Genomic DNA, 10,827 nt, shown 5'->3' with positions numbered 1-10,827 from the left:
ACAGCATACTTAAACAAACGAAGGGCACATAATGAGTGCTTTTCTTGGTAAAGGTTTGAAGATGTCGTCGCCTTTATATATGGGGGAACTGAAATGAGCAAAATGTGCTACTCTTTATTGTTTTATATAAGTATATAGTGAATATCTTTTGAGTTCTGATCAAGCATCCGTGGGACGTACCTGAACAAGTCCAATCTTTGGAGGCCCCTCCGTGGATTGGACTTGGCTCTGACTCACTGAGGCATTGACACAAGACCTCTGGGGTTGTTTTGTGGTTTCTGGCACTGCAACAATGTTTGGCTGGGTGTTGCATGTCAATTGGCATCCACATGAATGCTAGGAGCCGAGGTTTCCCAGCAGAACATTGCGTTGTAACAAGATGATCCATGTCAGTCACCTCACGTGTAAGAGGTTGATCGGTGTATGTATAGCTACACATTTAACCTTGTGTGGGAGCCTGCTGCTGCAGAAAAAGCATTGCTCCACCAGGGAGCAGTGGCGCTCCAGAGACTGCCTCCGTTCCATCAGCCAGTCAAACTGTTTTTTTATGTACAAGATCTATAAATGATATTTAATTTCACACACCACATCCTTTGAAATGGCAACATGCAACAGATCTCTATGACTGTCCAGCTGTCAAAATGAAGACTTTTGGACTACAGAACATTTTGAAGTCGGGAAATGAGGATAAAGATGCAGCATGTGCTACATCTTTCATCAGATCTGTTGTTTCAAGCTTTAGATCTGTTTTCTATACCGACTGAGCCTTGTCTCTGCAGAGAACAGAAGAATCCTCAGTTTGGGATTTTCCATGTTGTCTGCTAATTAAAAAACAGTGTTGCAGGCGGGGTGATGGGGTTTGACAGACAGCAGCTTTTTTGATGGGGGAATGAAAATCTCTGAAATAACTGCAAAGTAGAAACTCAAGGACATTTGTGAGTCCTGTTTAGTCAAAGATAGGGGAAAGGGAACACTGCATACTTTAATATTTCAAGCTTGTTGAGAGGGCTGTGGACAGGATGTGCCACACAAATTTTGAGGTAATAACGTTTGGTTATACGCACACAAAATCACACTACTTGACAACAACCTCATGAAAATGGAATGAGAAGAAGCGCCAGAAAATGAAAGCAATCTTCACTGGATCCTGCAGCACTTGGTGGTGGGCAGACTGTGCCACTCCTCTGGGATGTTCTGGCTGTCTCTGTCTGCAGAGACACTAAGATTTTTTCTCCGTCTGAAACCTCCATCTGTCCTGCCTGCTTTTGATGAACACCGCAGTATGGAGTGGACTATCAACCAAAGAGCTTAGGTCCCCTCTGGCCTCTTCTGGCTCTGCTGAAGTTAAGACGAATATCTCGTGGTCTCAGGCACAGGTAGCTCAGCATTTATATAACAAGTCACATCAAGGAGTTTTCTTTTTTACTCATGAGTCATGACTGCTGTGATCATTGTCACAATTACTACAGAATAATTACCCATAGACCATGATACAACGATGCACAAGGGTCATTTCAAATCTGTAGGTGATATTGATGCAGTAATGGCTTTCGATGCGACCCCATACTCTCGGAAGTCAGACGGACAGAAACTTCACTGTCGTGTTTCACCTTATTATTAAGATTTACGGAAGTAGTTAAGCCTCGATGAGAAAATAAAAACTTTATGTTCAAAGTCAGTGTAACTTTTTGCTCAAAATATTAATCTGCTTTGGGGCAACTTGGTGGCGTAGGGGTTAAAGTGCCAACCATGTAACGTGCTTGCGTTTGCACCTGCCTAATACAGGCAAAAAAAAAGAAAAAATGAATTGTGTTGACCGTGATAACTGATCATTGGCCTATATATTTTATTTCCTTAGTTTTAAAGCGCATAATTATATTAATGGCTGTTAAATGTTTTAAATAAAAATAAAATGGCTCTGATTGACTACTGTCAATCTTCAAACCTTGAAAAAGCCTTTAAAAATATGGAGATCCTAATAATTTCTGATTTGTAATGCAAAATAACTACAATATATGCAGTGGTTACTGTTACCAACAAGATGTTAAAACAGATACAGATCTTCTGGTAATGAATATTTGCAGACATTGCCACAAAATTACCTTATACTTTATTTAACTGATGACACCCTGAGAGAATGCTGTTTGTTTTTTATTCCCATTTGTGGGATTGTTTTCCGTCTTTATTAATGTGTATTACTGTAAGTATCCAAAAAGGGGACAAAGTCAATATTTTGTCACTGCAGTTATTATGTGATGTGATTACAAAATCGATTCTACGTCGGATCTGTGGAGGAAGGAGGAGCAGACTGTCCCCTTTGGTTCAATAACTTAATTTCACAGAATTATTCACTTCAGATCGCAGTCATTTATCCTGTGGGCTATTAGTCTGTTTATACACGGGCTTACATAACTGTCTGAAGAGTGCAGGCATAATTCACCACAATGTTCTGTGTAGACACAGAAGTGAAGAGCTTTAGGTTTATACTACAACATAAAGATGAATACTTGGGGAGATTCAGTGTGACATTGTGACAACTACTGTAGTACTGCAATCTTTATATTCTTAAAAAAACGTAAAGTTGTATTATTATTAATTTGGGCTTTATGTGACAAAACATTTGAGGATTAACAAACATCGGGCTGTGTAGCTAATCAAATTTGGTCGAATACATCAGCTGTTAATGTAAATCGTCTCTTTAATCTCATTTAAACGATGGAAGTATTGACTGCGTTCGGAAGCATAAGAGTTGAAACGTATCCCGACTTCTATCATACAGAAATAAGATATAGTTCTGAAGGACTGCTGAGTGGTGCAATGCAGCTTTGATTGAATTGAGTCCTGGATTTGCAGCAGCGTTGACGGGATTCTGACTCCGTAAAGTCTCTTACTCAGCAGAAATGTCTTGAAGAGCTGGTGCACTATGGGAGCTGCACTGGTGACGCCAGCAACAAATGCCATTCTGTACACATTCATCAAATCCACTCATAATGGATGCCCGTCGTTTGTCCCCCACCTGCCTGACATTATCTCTCTGAGAATATATATTTAGTTGTCACTGTAGATATCAAGGATATCACCCATCCGTCCTTCAGGCAGCAGACTGGATACAGTGTGCTGCCTCCTTTGTTTTACTTCCTCGTATCCGACAGAATTTATTGCATGTTGCTTTAAATTCAGTGAAACCGGCATCAGTGATTCAGGAGGAGCTCTCCGCTCCAGCGTAATTGCTCCTTGGCAGTGCCGCCTTTCAGATTGCAGTGGTGTCTTTACCCCTTCTCTTCCCAATGTGCTGCCACACTTACTATAAATATGACCCATAAGCACATCGTCATGCTGCTTTCTTCAGCTTGGAAGGCTTTTGAAATAGGCGTCATTTCTCAGCTGGCGTGTGGAAAAGCACATCAGAGCCAGGAGCCTTTTTCCCACACTTCCAATTGAGGCAGAGAGAGATGAAAAGGATGTAGAGAGCGCGAGAGAGAGGGAGGGATTCTGGGAAGATGCAGCTTCCTGAAACCACTCATAGAAGACACCTGCCTGTCGTTTTTCACTTTGAACCATCTTGCTCCTGAGGTAGGCAGGTTTTCTGGCCAGGTGACACTGATGGTTGATTGAATTTTAATGCAGCAGGCGCATCCAGTAAGAGTCCTGGATATAGCATTGCTATTTCTGCTCTGATTTTCCCACTCATGTTTTATTCAGACTTGAGATGCTTCAGCAGGAGAAGGCCCATGTGTAACCAAGTAGGGAAAGATGAGCGCTTGTTTTTCTTTTGCGATGCAGGGCTGTTAGTCCATCATCAGATGGTGTGAAACATCAGTCATGTGCTGTGTGCTTCTGTTTGGGAGACAGAGAACTGAAAAATCTCTCACCACTAATTATCATCACTTTGTTAAACACTTGTGCTAATAGCCTCTAGTGTTGCTGCAAACAGCTGAAAACATTACGGATTCAACAGCCTCTGCACTGGCGCCGGCCCAACTAGTTAATCTGAAATTCACTTTCCCTTTGAAAAAAGGACTGACAGCTCGAATTAGTGATCTCAAATTCTGCTTGTTCTTGACCTTGCAGTCACATTTGGCTGCTTTTTTAATTCCAACGAAAACCTGATCGTCTGACTAGACTTTCCTCCATGAGAGCGGTTATGAAAATCATCTCTAAATTATTAACAGAGTCGAGAGAGACAATACAAAATTATCTGCGTACACGTCCTGCGAAGAGAGGCTACAGTTAAATCCATCCCTGTGCATATTATGAGGTGTTTCTCAGACAGTCCTCTGGTAAAACCCTGCTGGAACACAGAGCTCTGCAGCAGAAATGTGTCCTGTCCCACCATGCATCTGGTGTGTATTGATTGTACTCTTTGGGACAGCGGTGCTTACTGTACAGGGATTGCAACACAGAGCAGCAGAGAGAGAGAGAGAGAGATGCAGGGAGTGGTGGGTGGTGAATGAGTTCAGTTTAGCTTTTTTTAGCGCAATGTGGCTGCAACACAGAGCCAGATTTGAACATTGGGATTGTGAGACAGAGAGTGCCTGTACATACCCAAATGCTGTGTGTTACTTGCTTGCTTGCATCCCAATTTGTAGACATGTTTGAATTTTAATGCAAGGTCTGCATGTTGTTAATGTGTAGGGATGCAAAAAAAGACATTCGCACCATATTATCAATCCTCCGACAACTGCAATGCAGCCGCGTCTGGGCTTCGGCTCTGTCTATTTGCATTCCATCCAGGTATGGTGTTGGGAGCTCCAGCCGTCGGCGTCCCCGCATCTCTACCCCGCACACAGCATCCAGCTGTTCAGCACAATTAACATCAGTACAGTAGGTGTGCTCTCTTTAATGCTCCATATGCCACACCAAACGTATTAGCATTTCTAAACTGCAATATGCTACATGATTCTCAAACATAGTATTTATGAACTGTGCCCAAATTACGGCACGGTTAGGAGCAAGTTATGTATAGACAGCATCGTCTTTTATTGAAAATTATAGGCAAAGATATAGATAGGAGGAGGTGGGGTGACATGCAGCAAAGGGACTGGGCTGGAATCAAGGACTCAGCCTTATTACATGGTACAGTATAAGATCTCTGATTTACTAAATGTAAAGAAAGCAGAGCTAAATTATTATCACTCATTTTAAGCACAATTAAAACACAAGCAGGATAAAATGTTATTGCAAATCGCTGATAAATTCAAATTTGTGCTAGGATATGTACCATATTGACGTTTCCAAAAAAACGTGTCGTATTTACCTGACTTCATGTCAGTAGCTAGACGGGACGGTAGTAGAGTTGCAAGAGACAAGACTGCCAAGCCAGTGACTGCATTTCAACATTTCGAAGTGTCTCTTCAGTCTCGGAGGTTATGATCCTTCTGGTCTGAAAGGGCCAAAACGTCAGTGAAATGAGTACATTGTGATGCTGAGCGCGAGCAGCGTGCGGGATCATCTTCTTTTTCATGACTGAAGTGACATTTTCCAACGCACATGCATCTGAGTTAGTCAGATGTGCGATGTGATGTGACGAGGGCTCACTGCAATCCAACATTCGTAAACGTGACACGACTGGATATTTTTAAGGAGACCTCGAGACAATTTCCTGCCGTGTTTGTGGCAACAAAAAACAGAAAACTTTGACGTGAAGGTGAGCTGTGTTTGTGAAGCCAAAACATGATGTTCTCCTAACCCTTACCATGTGTTTTGTGCCTATCGTACCTATCTATCTATCTGCAGCATTTACAACACAACTGTACTGTGAAACACCTGCAGTTGCACCAGACAGCCAATCAGTTTGTTATATTCTCACCAAAAGGAGCAGAATATAGACAAAGAAAGGATGGAGACAGAGTGAAAAGGTTAGGTTGAGTGCTTGAGCGAAGACGTAAGAAAACCCCAAAGGTGTCTGTTCTCTTCGGCAGCAGGACATTAGCAGGAAATCAAAACAGCCAGCTCCTGTAATTGGAAGAGTTTCTTGCGTCTAGCGCGAGTGTTCAGACAGAAAGCAGATGGGGCTGTTGTCGAGCTGCTGAGTGATGGGAGAATAAAAACAAGCAGACAACCTCCTCTGGTGAGACGGATGCTGTGTCAGCGGGCCACACATGCACGTCACAATAACAAGGGACCGTGCACACTGACGTGCACACACGAGTACACGTGTCTCTGCCTTTTGTCTCAAAAAAAAAATCCATAAACAAGATTCTCAGGTACAACAATGATGATTCTGGTTGCACAAATCCTGTAATCTCTCAGCTGTGTGTGTGTGTGCACTGAAATCAAACCTGTGAAGTAGGTCAACCACCTACAGTACATCCTCTAATGTTTTATGACCGGTGACAGCCGTTGATAGCTGCACAGTAACTGATGCCATTATGTTGTTATATCTTTGTGACCGTGTGCAGGGCCATTAAACTGTGGGGCAAATTAGATTAGCGCAGATGCTAAACAGGCCAATGCAATAAAGCAATGTGTCATACATGCACTCTGATTCCATTAAAAGCCCATAGAGTATCTGTCATTTGTATGCTACAGTACGAGCCTTGTTTCTGCAAAAGCCAAACTGAATCCCCGCTGACACCACTGATCCATGTACAGGCTAACTAGGCTCAGCTTCGGCATCAGGGAGCGAAGCAAAGCATCAGCTGTTTAAACACCAAACAGTCGAGTTGGCTCCGAACCCTTCCGACTCGTCTCCGAGCCATCACAAACCCACCACACATCAAAAAACGAACTACACAACTCATTGAAGCGAACGCCAGACTGGCACCGGTGTCTTGATTGCAGTGCGGCTGTGTTTGATATTAAAAGTGTGTTTCCTGCTCTCTGTGAAGCAGCAGCTCATTGATGAAAACACAAATACAGTCATCAGATTTTCCACAATGAATTCGCCTACTCACAGGACATCAATCTCCCCCTCCCCCTTGTGTCTTTTTTATTATCTTTATAGAACATTAAGCTGTGTTTATAACCACTATAATGACCCTGAAAAAAGACCATGACAAATAGAAACCAAAGCCAGAACTCCACTGAGATAATTGCTTAGTTCTTGTTTCACATCCTTGGCAGCTCTGGTCATTTATCATTATTAAGCACCTGGGCACACAACCACCAGACTTTTGGTTTCCTTGGCAATAAGCAAGCTAAATCCTGCTCCACTTCTCCAGGTGGAAGTGAGTCAACAGCGCTGTTGTACAAATCGCCCCCGTACCATCCTCTTGCTTTGTATGAGCTCCTCGTAGAGTAGGGAAATAAAAAAAAGGAAGAAGAAGGGACCACAGAGACAAATGACGGTGTCCTGCCATCGACAACAAGCTCGTCTCCACAGGCCAAACACTCATTGGCAACAAGAGCAGCCCCGAACTACAGAGGCTTATCTGAGATAAACATGCTGGGAGCCTTTTTCTTTTCTTTTTTTCTTAATTCAACGTTCACTCATGCAGGTAAACAAAACGGAGCGCTCTTGCTCTTTTCCAGCAGCGCCCCGGTTAGCACCGCACACCTGGGAGCTGTCGATACAGACACACACGAGCAGCTGCACTCACTTTACGATTAAACCGATGACCCTTTGATCACAACCTCTGGAGTCGGCACTGCTGCTCTCCTGAGAACACACACTCTGCCCAGTGACCTTCTACATCGAAACACATCAGTGTCGAGATGATTAGTTGATTCATCGATTTGCTGGCAGCTTTTCAATCGGGTTAAAGCTTTTCTCTCTCTGCATCTGGTGTAAATTGTTTGCCACTGGGGCTTGTAGGTTGGATAAAAGTGACTGTGATGGACTGAATTAGGGCTCCGACTAACCACTATTTTCATCATCGATTCATCTGCCGATATTTACCTTGGTTGGTTTGTCGGCAGGGTCACCCTGATAACTACTGATTGGATTTACACGAAACTTGAATGGAGGATTGGCCCAGAATAGACTGGTAAAAGGACAGATCCAGGAATTTTATCTCACTTTCTTCAACATTGCAGGATAAGGGGTTTTTTTTTAGGTGGATGGAGTACAATCTGATGCTGATCCTAGATCTGGTGAGCTTTACCTATGCTTGAGCAGTTATGGGTAGTTTCAAATTTAGAGCGATACAGGGCTACGGAGTTTGATACTGGTTTAGCCTTGATTGAATTAAAGGGCAGCGCTGGGCCTTGGCGAAGGTGTCGGAGTGTTGCGCTACTCTTCACCATTAATCAGTGACTTGTTTAGTCCAGTGTTTTTCGATCCTGGCCCTGCGTGGTTTGCATGTTTCCCTGCCCAAGCACGCCTGATTCAAATGAATGGATTGTTATCAGGCCTCAGCAGAGCCCGATGACGAGCTGATCCTTTGAATCAGGTGTGTCGGAGCAGGGAAACATGCAGGGCAGGGGGGGGCTCCAGAACCAGGATTTAAAAACACTGGTTTGGTTTGTAAAATCTCAAAAAGAAATTGTGAAAAATGCTCATCACAGTTTGCCAGAACCCACAGTGAGGTCTTGATGTAATCCAAAACCCAAAGACTCTTCATTTACTATCACGAATGACAAAGAAAAGCAGCAAATCCCGACATTTACAAAGCTGGAACCTGCATGTGTTTGATATTGTTGCTTGAAAAACGACTGAGGCAATTCGTTGATAATCAAAATAGTTGGAAGTTAATTTTCTTCCGGTTGACTTAGCCATTAATCGGCTTACCACTGCTGCGCTAGACTGAATTATTCGATGATATTAGATGTAAAACAAAATGTGTGGATTAGTCGTAAATGATAATAATCTGTAATTTCATCCCAATAAAATGACACACACACTTTGCAATCCAGTCGCCGGAGTACATTTGGGCAGTGTACGATTCTGCAAACAACAGATATTTTGAAACGTTACATTTTTATGTTGTGACAAGCCTTATGGTCTGGTTAGGTTTATGCATAAAACCCACCTAGTGAGGGTGAAGAAAAGATCATGTTTTGGCTTAAAATACCTGCTTTGGTTGCCACAAACACGGCAGAAAATTGTCCCTATGGCAGTCAGGTTATAAACACGTCATGTGAACGTGATATGGCAGTGTGGTTCATGCGACACGTACAAATGTGAACATACCAGTGGTTTGCAGAAACGTTAACTGCCAACATGTTCATCCTTCATCACAACAGAACATGTTTGCACTGTGCATCACTATCTTAACCTTCAGTTCTGTCAGGTCTCCACAACAGTATGCATTCCTCTAAAACACGAAACCATGTTCCTCGCATCGGTGCATTCGATCGTGCAAAAACCACAGTCATCTAAGGCTCAAAGCGATCGTCTAAACCATCTCTCAAAGCCTACAATACATCATCTCTAAAATCCCCTTATTGAATTGGCCAACATCCAAACACCACAGCAGACCAGAAGGGCTGGTGCTCTCACACATTTTGCTGAGTGGATAGATGGGTGTGACTCCAGCGAGCCGAGCTGCTGGGGCCAGGATACGTCTTTGTAGTTGCGTGGGCTCTCGGGACTGATATGTTTTTGCATCCTGTATTTCAGAACATTAGCATCAAGGGGACTAAAAAGCGTAGGACTTGTGATGTCAATTCCGGTCGTTACACATGAGGGCACGCTTAAATCCTTTCCCAGTGAAGGATAAGTGAGTAATGAGACGGCTACAAACATCAGGTACCCCTCAGAGATTAATAAATGACATGAGAGAGCTGTATTTGTGGTAAAACAGTCTGCTGGATGCGGGGAGTGTGTGTCTTGATTACACTGGTGTGCAAAAAATAAAATAAAAAAAGATCTGTTGACTCAGTCAGCATAAAATGCCAAGTCACCATGGTAACAAGGGGATGCAGCACGCTTTGCAAAGGCTGATGGAGACAGAGGACTGTTCACCAGGAGCATCATCGCCGGATCTATTACAACAGTTTTTAAAAAAACAAAAACATGAGGCGATTAAAATCTGCAACACAATGCTGAACAAGCCGGATGTCCCATCAGCTTGTGTGCTGCAAACAGAGCTCACAGCTCAGGGCTCAGAGCCAGGGCTACTACAGGTCACGTTGATGCTCCTTCATATTATGTAACTGCGTTGAATTAGAGTGGTAGCAATTACCAAGCGCTGACGAAATCCAAATTCACACATGGACGACATTTAAAGCTGTAAAAAAACAAATGAAACTCAGTGTTTTGCCTTGCGCCAGACACGCCAGTGACCACCAGCAGCGTTGGTCCACAAAGTTGCATAACATTTCAGTCACATTTCTCGCCGCCTTGCGAGAATATTTCTATACCTTTTTTTTTTTTTTTTGAAAGGGATGGACCTCACACCAGTCCGCATGAATAACAGCCCCCGAGGATATTACTGTCGCGTAAACTAGAAGCGTATTCAAAGCTGTAATCTCTCCCCCCCACTAGTCCGCCCACATCTGGGGAAACATCCAGCCAAAACATTTTGGGAGGCAGCAGGATGGATGGATGGACGGATGGATGGATGGATGGATGGGTGGATGGATGTGTGTGCGCCTACCTGTCCGCAGGTTGAAGGAGAGACGGGCTTCAACAAGATACGGGGTGTCGCTTTTGGAGCGGAGTCTCCGGATCGGTCTGCGGTCTGTGCTGCTGTCCGGAGTGGTCGCCATCAATTTGGAACCAGTGTCCGGGGATGACTGCCGGCCGACTGGGGGCAGACGCAGCAGAACCACGGCCACTCACTCACACACTGAGGGAGAGAGGTAGCTATCGATGGAGAGGAGGAGGGAGAGAGAGAGAGAGAGAGAGAGAGAGAGAGAGAGAGAGAGTGAGTTCACACACACACACACACACACGGAGAGAGAGAGAGACTGAATGAGAGAGAGAGAGGCGTCGGTGGGAAA

General features: G+C 43.7%; 1 protein-coding gene across 1 annotated transcript in view; it reads right to left on the bottom strand.

Annotated features, from left to right (window-relative positions):
- Nucleotides 1-10,681, bottom strand: part of LOC311266173 (phosphatase and actin regulator 1-like) — a 66,715-nt gene extending 56,034 nt beyond the window's left edge. Inside the window, exon 1 of the mRNA XM_084368386.1 lies at nt 10,482-10,681. Within this exon, the coding sequence (XP_084224512.1) occupies nt 10,482-10,593 (112 nt within the window). The 5' untranslated portion in view covers nt 10,594-10,681. The remainder of the gene's footprint in view (nt 1-10,481) is intronic.
- Between the last annotated feature and the right edge of the window lie 146 nt (nt 10,682-10,827).

Source organism: Pagrus pagrus (genome assembly GCF_965226575.1).
Source record: "Pagrus pagrus genome assembly, chromosome: 12".
Lineage (NCBI taxonomy): Eukaryota > Metazoa > Chordata > Actinopteri > Spariformes > Sparidae > Pagrus > Pagrus pagrus.
Note: the sequence above shows the minus strand (reverse complement) of the source record. Positions and strands in the feature narration are given on the sequence as shown.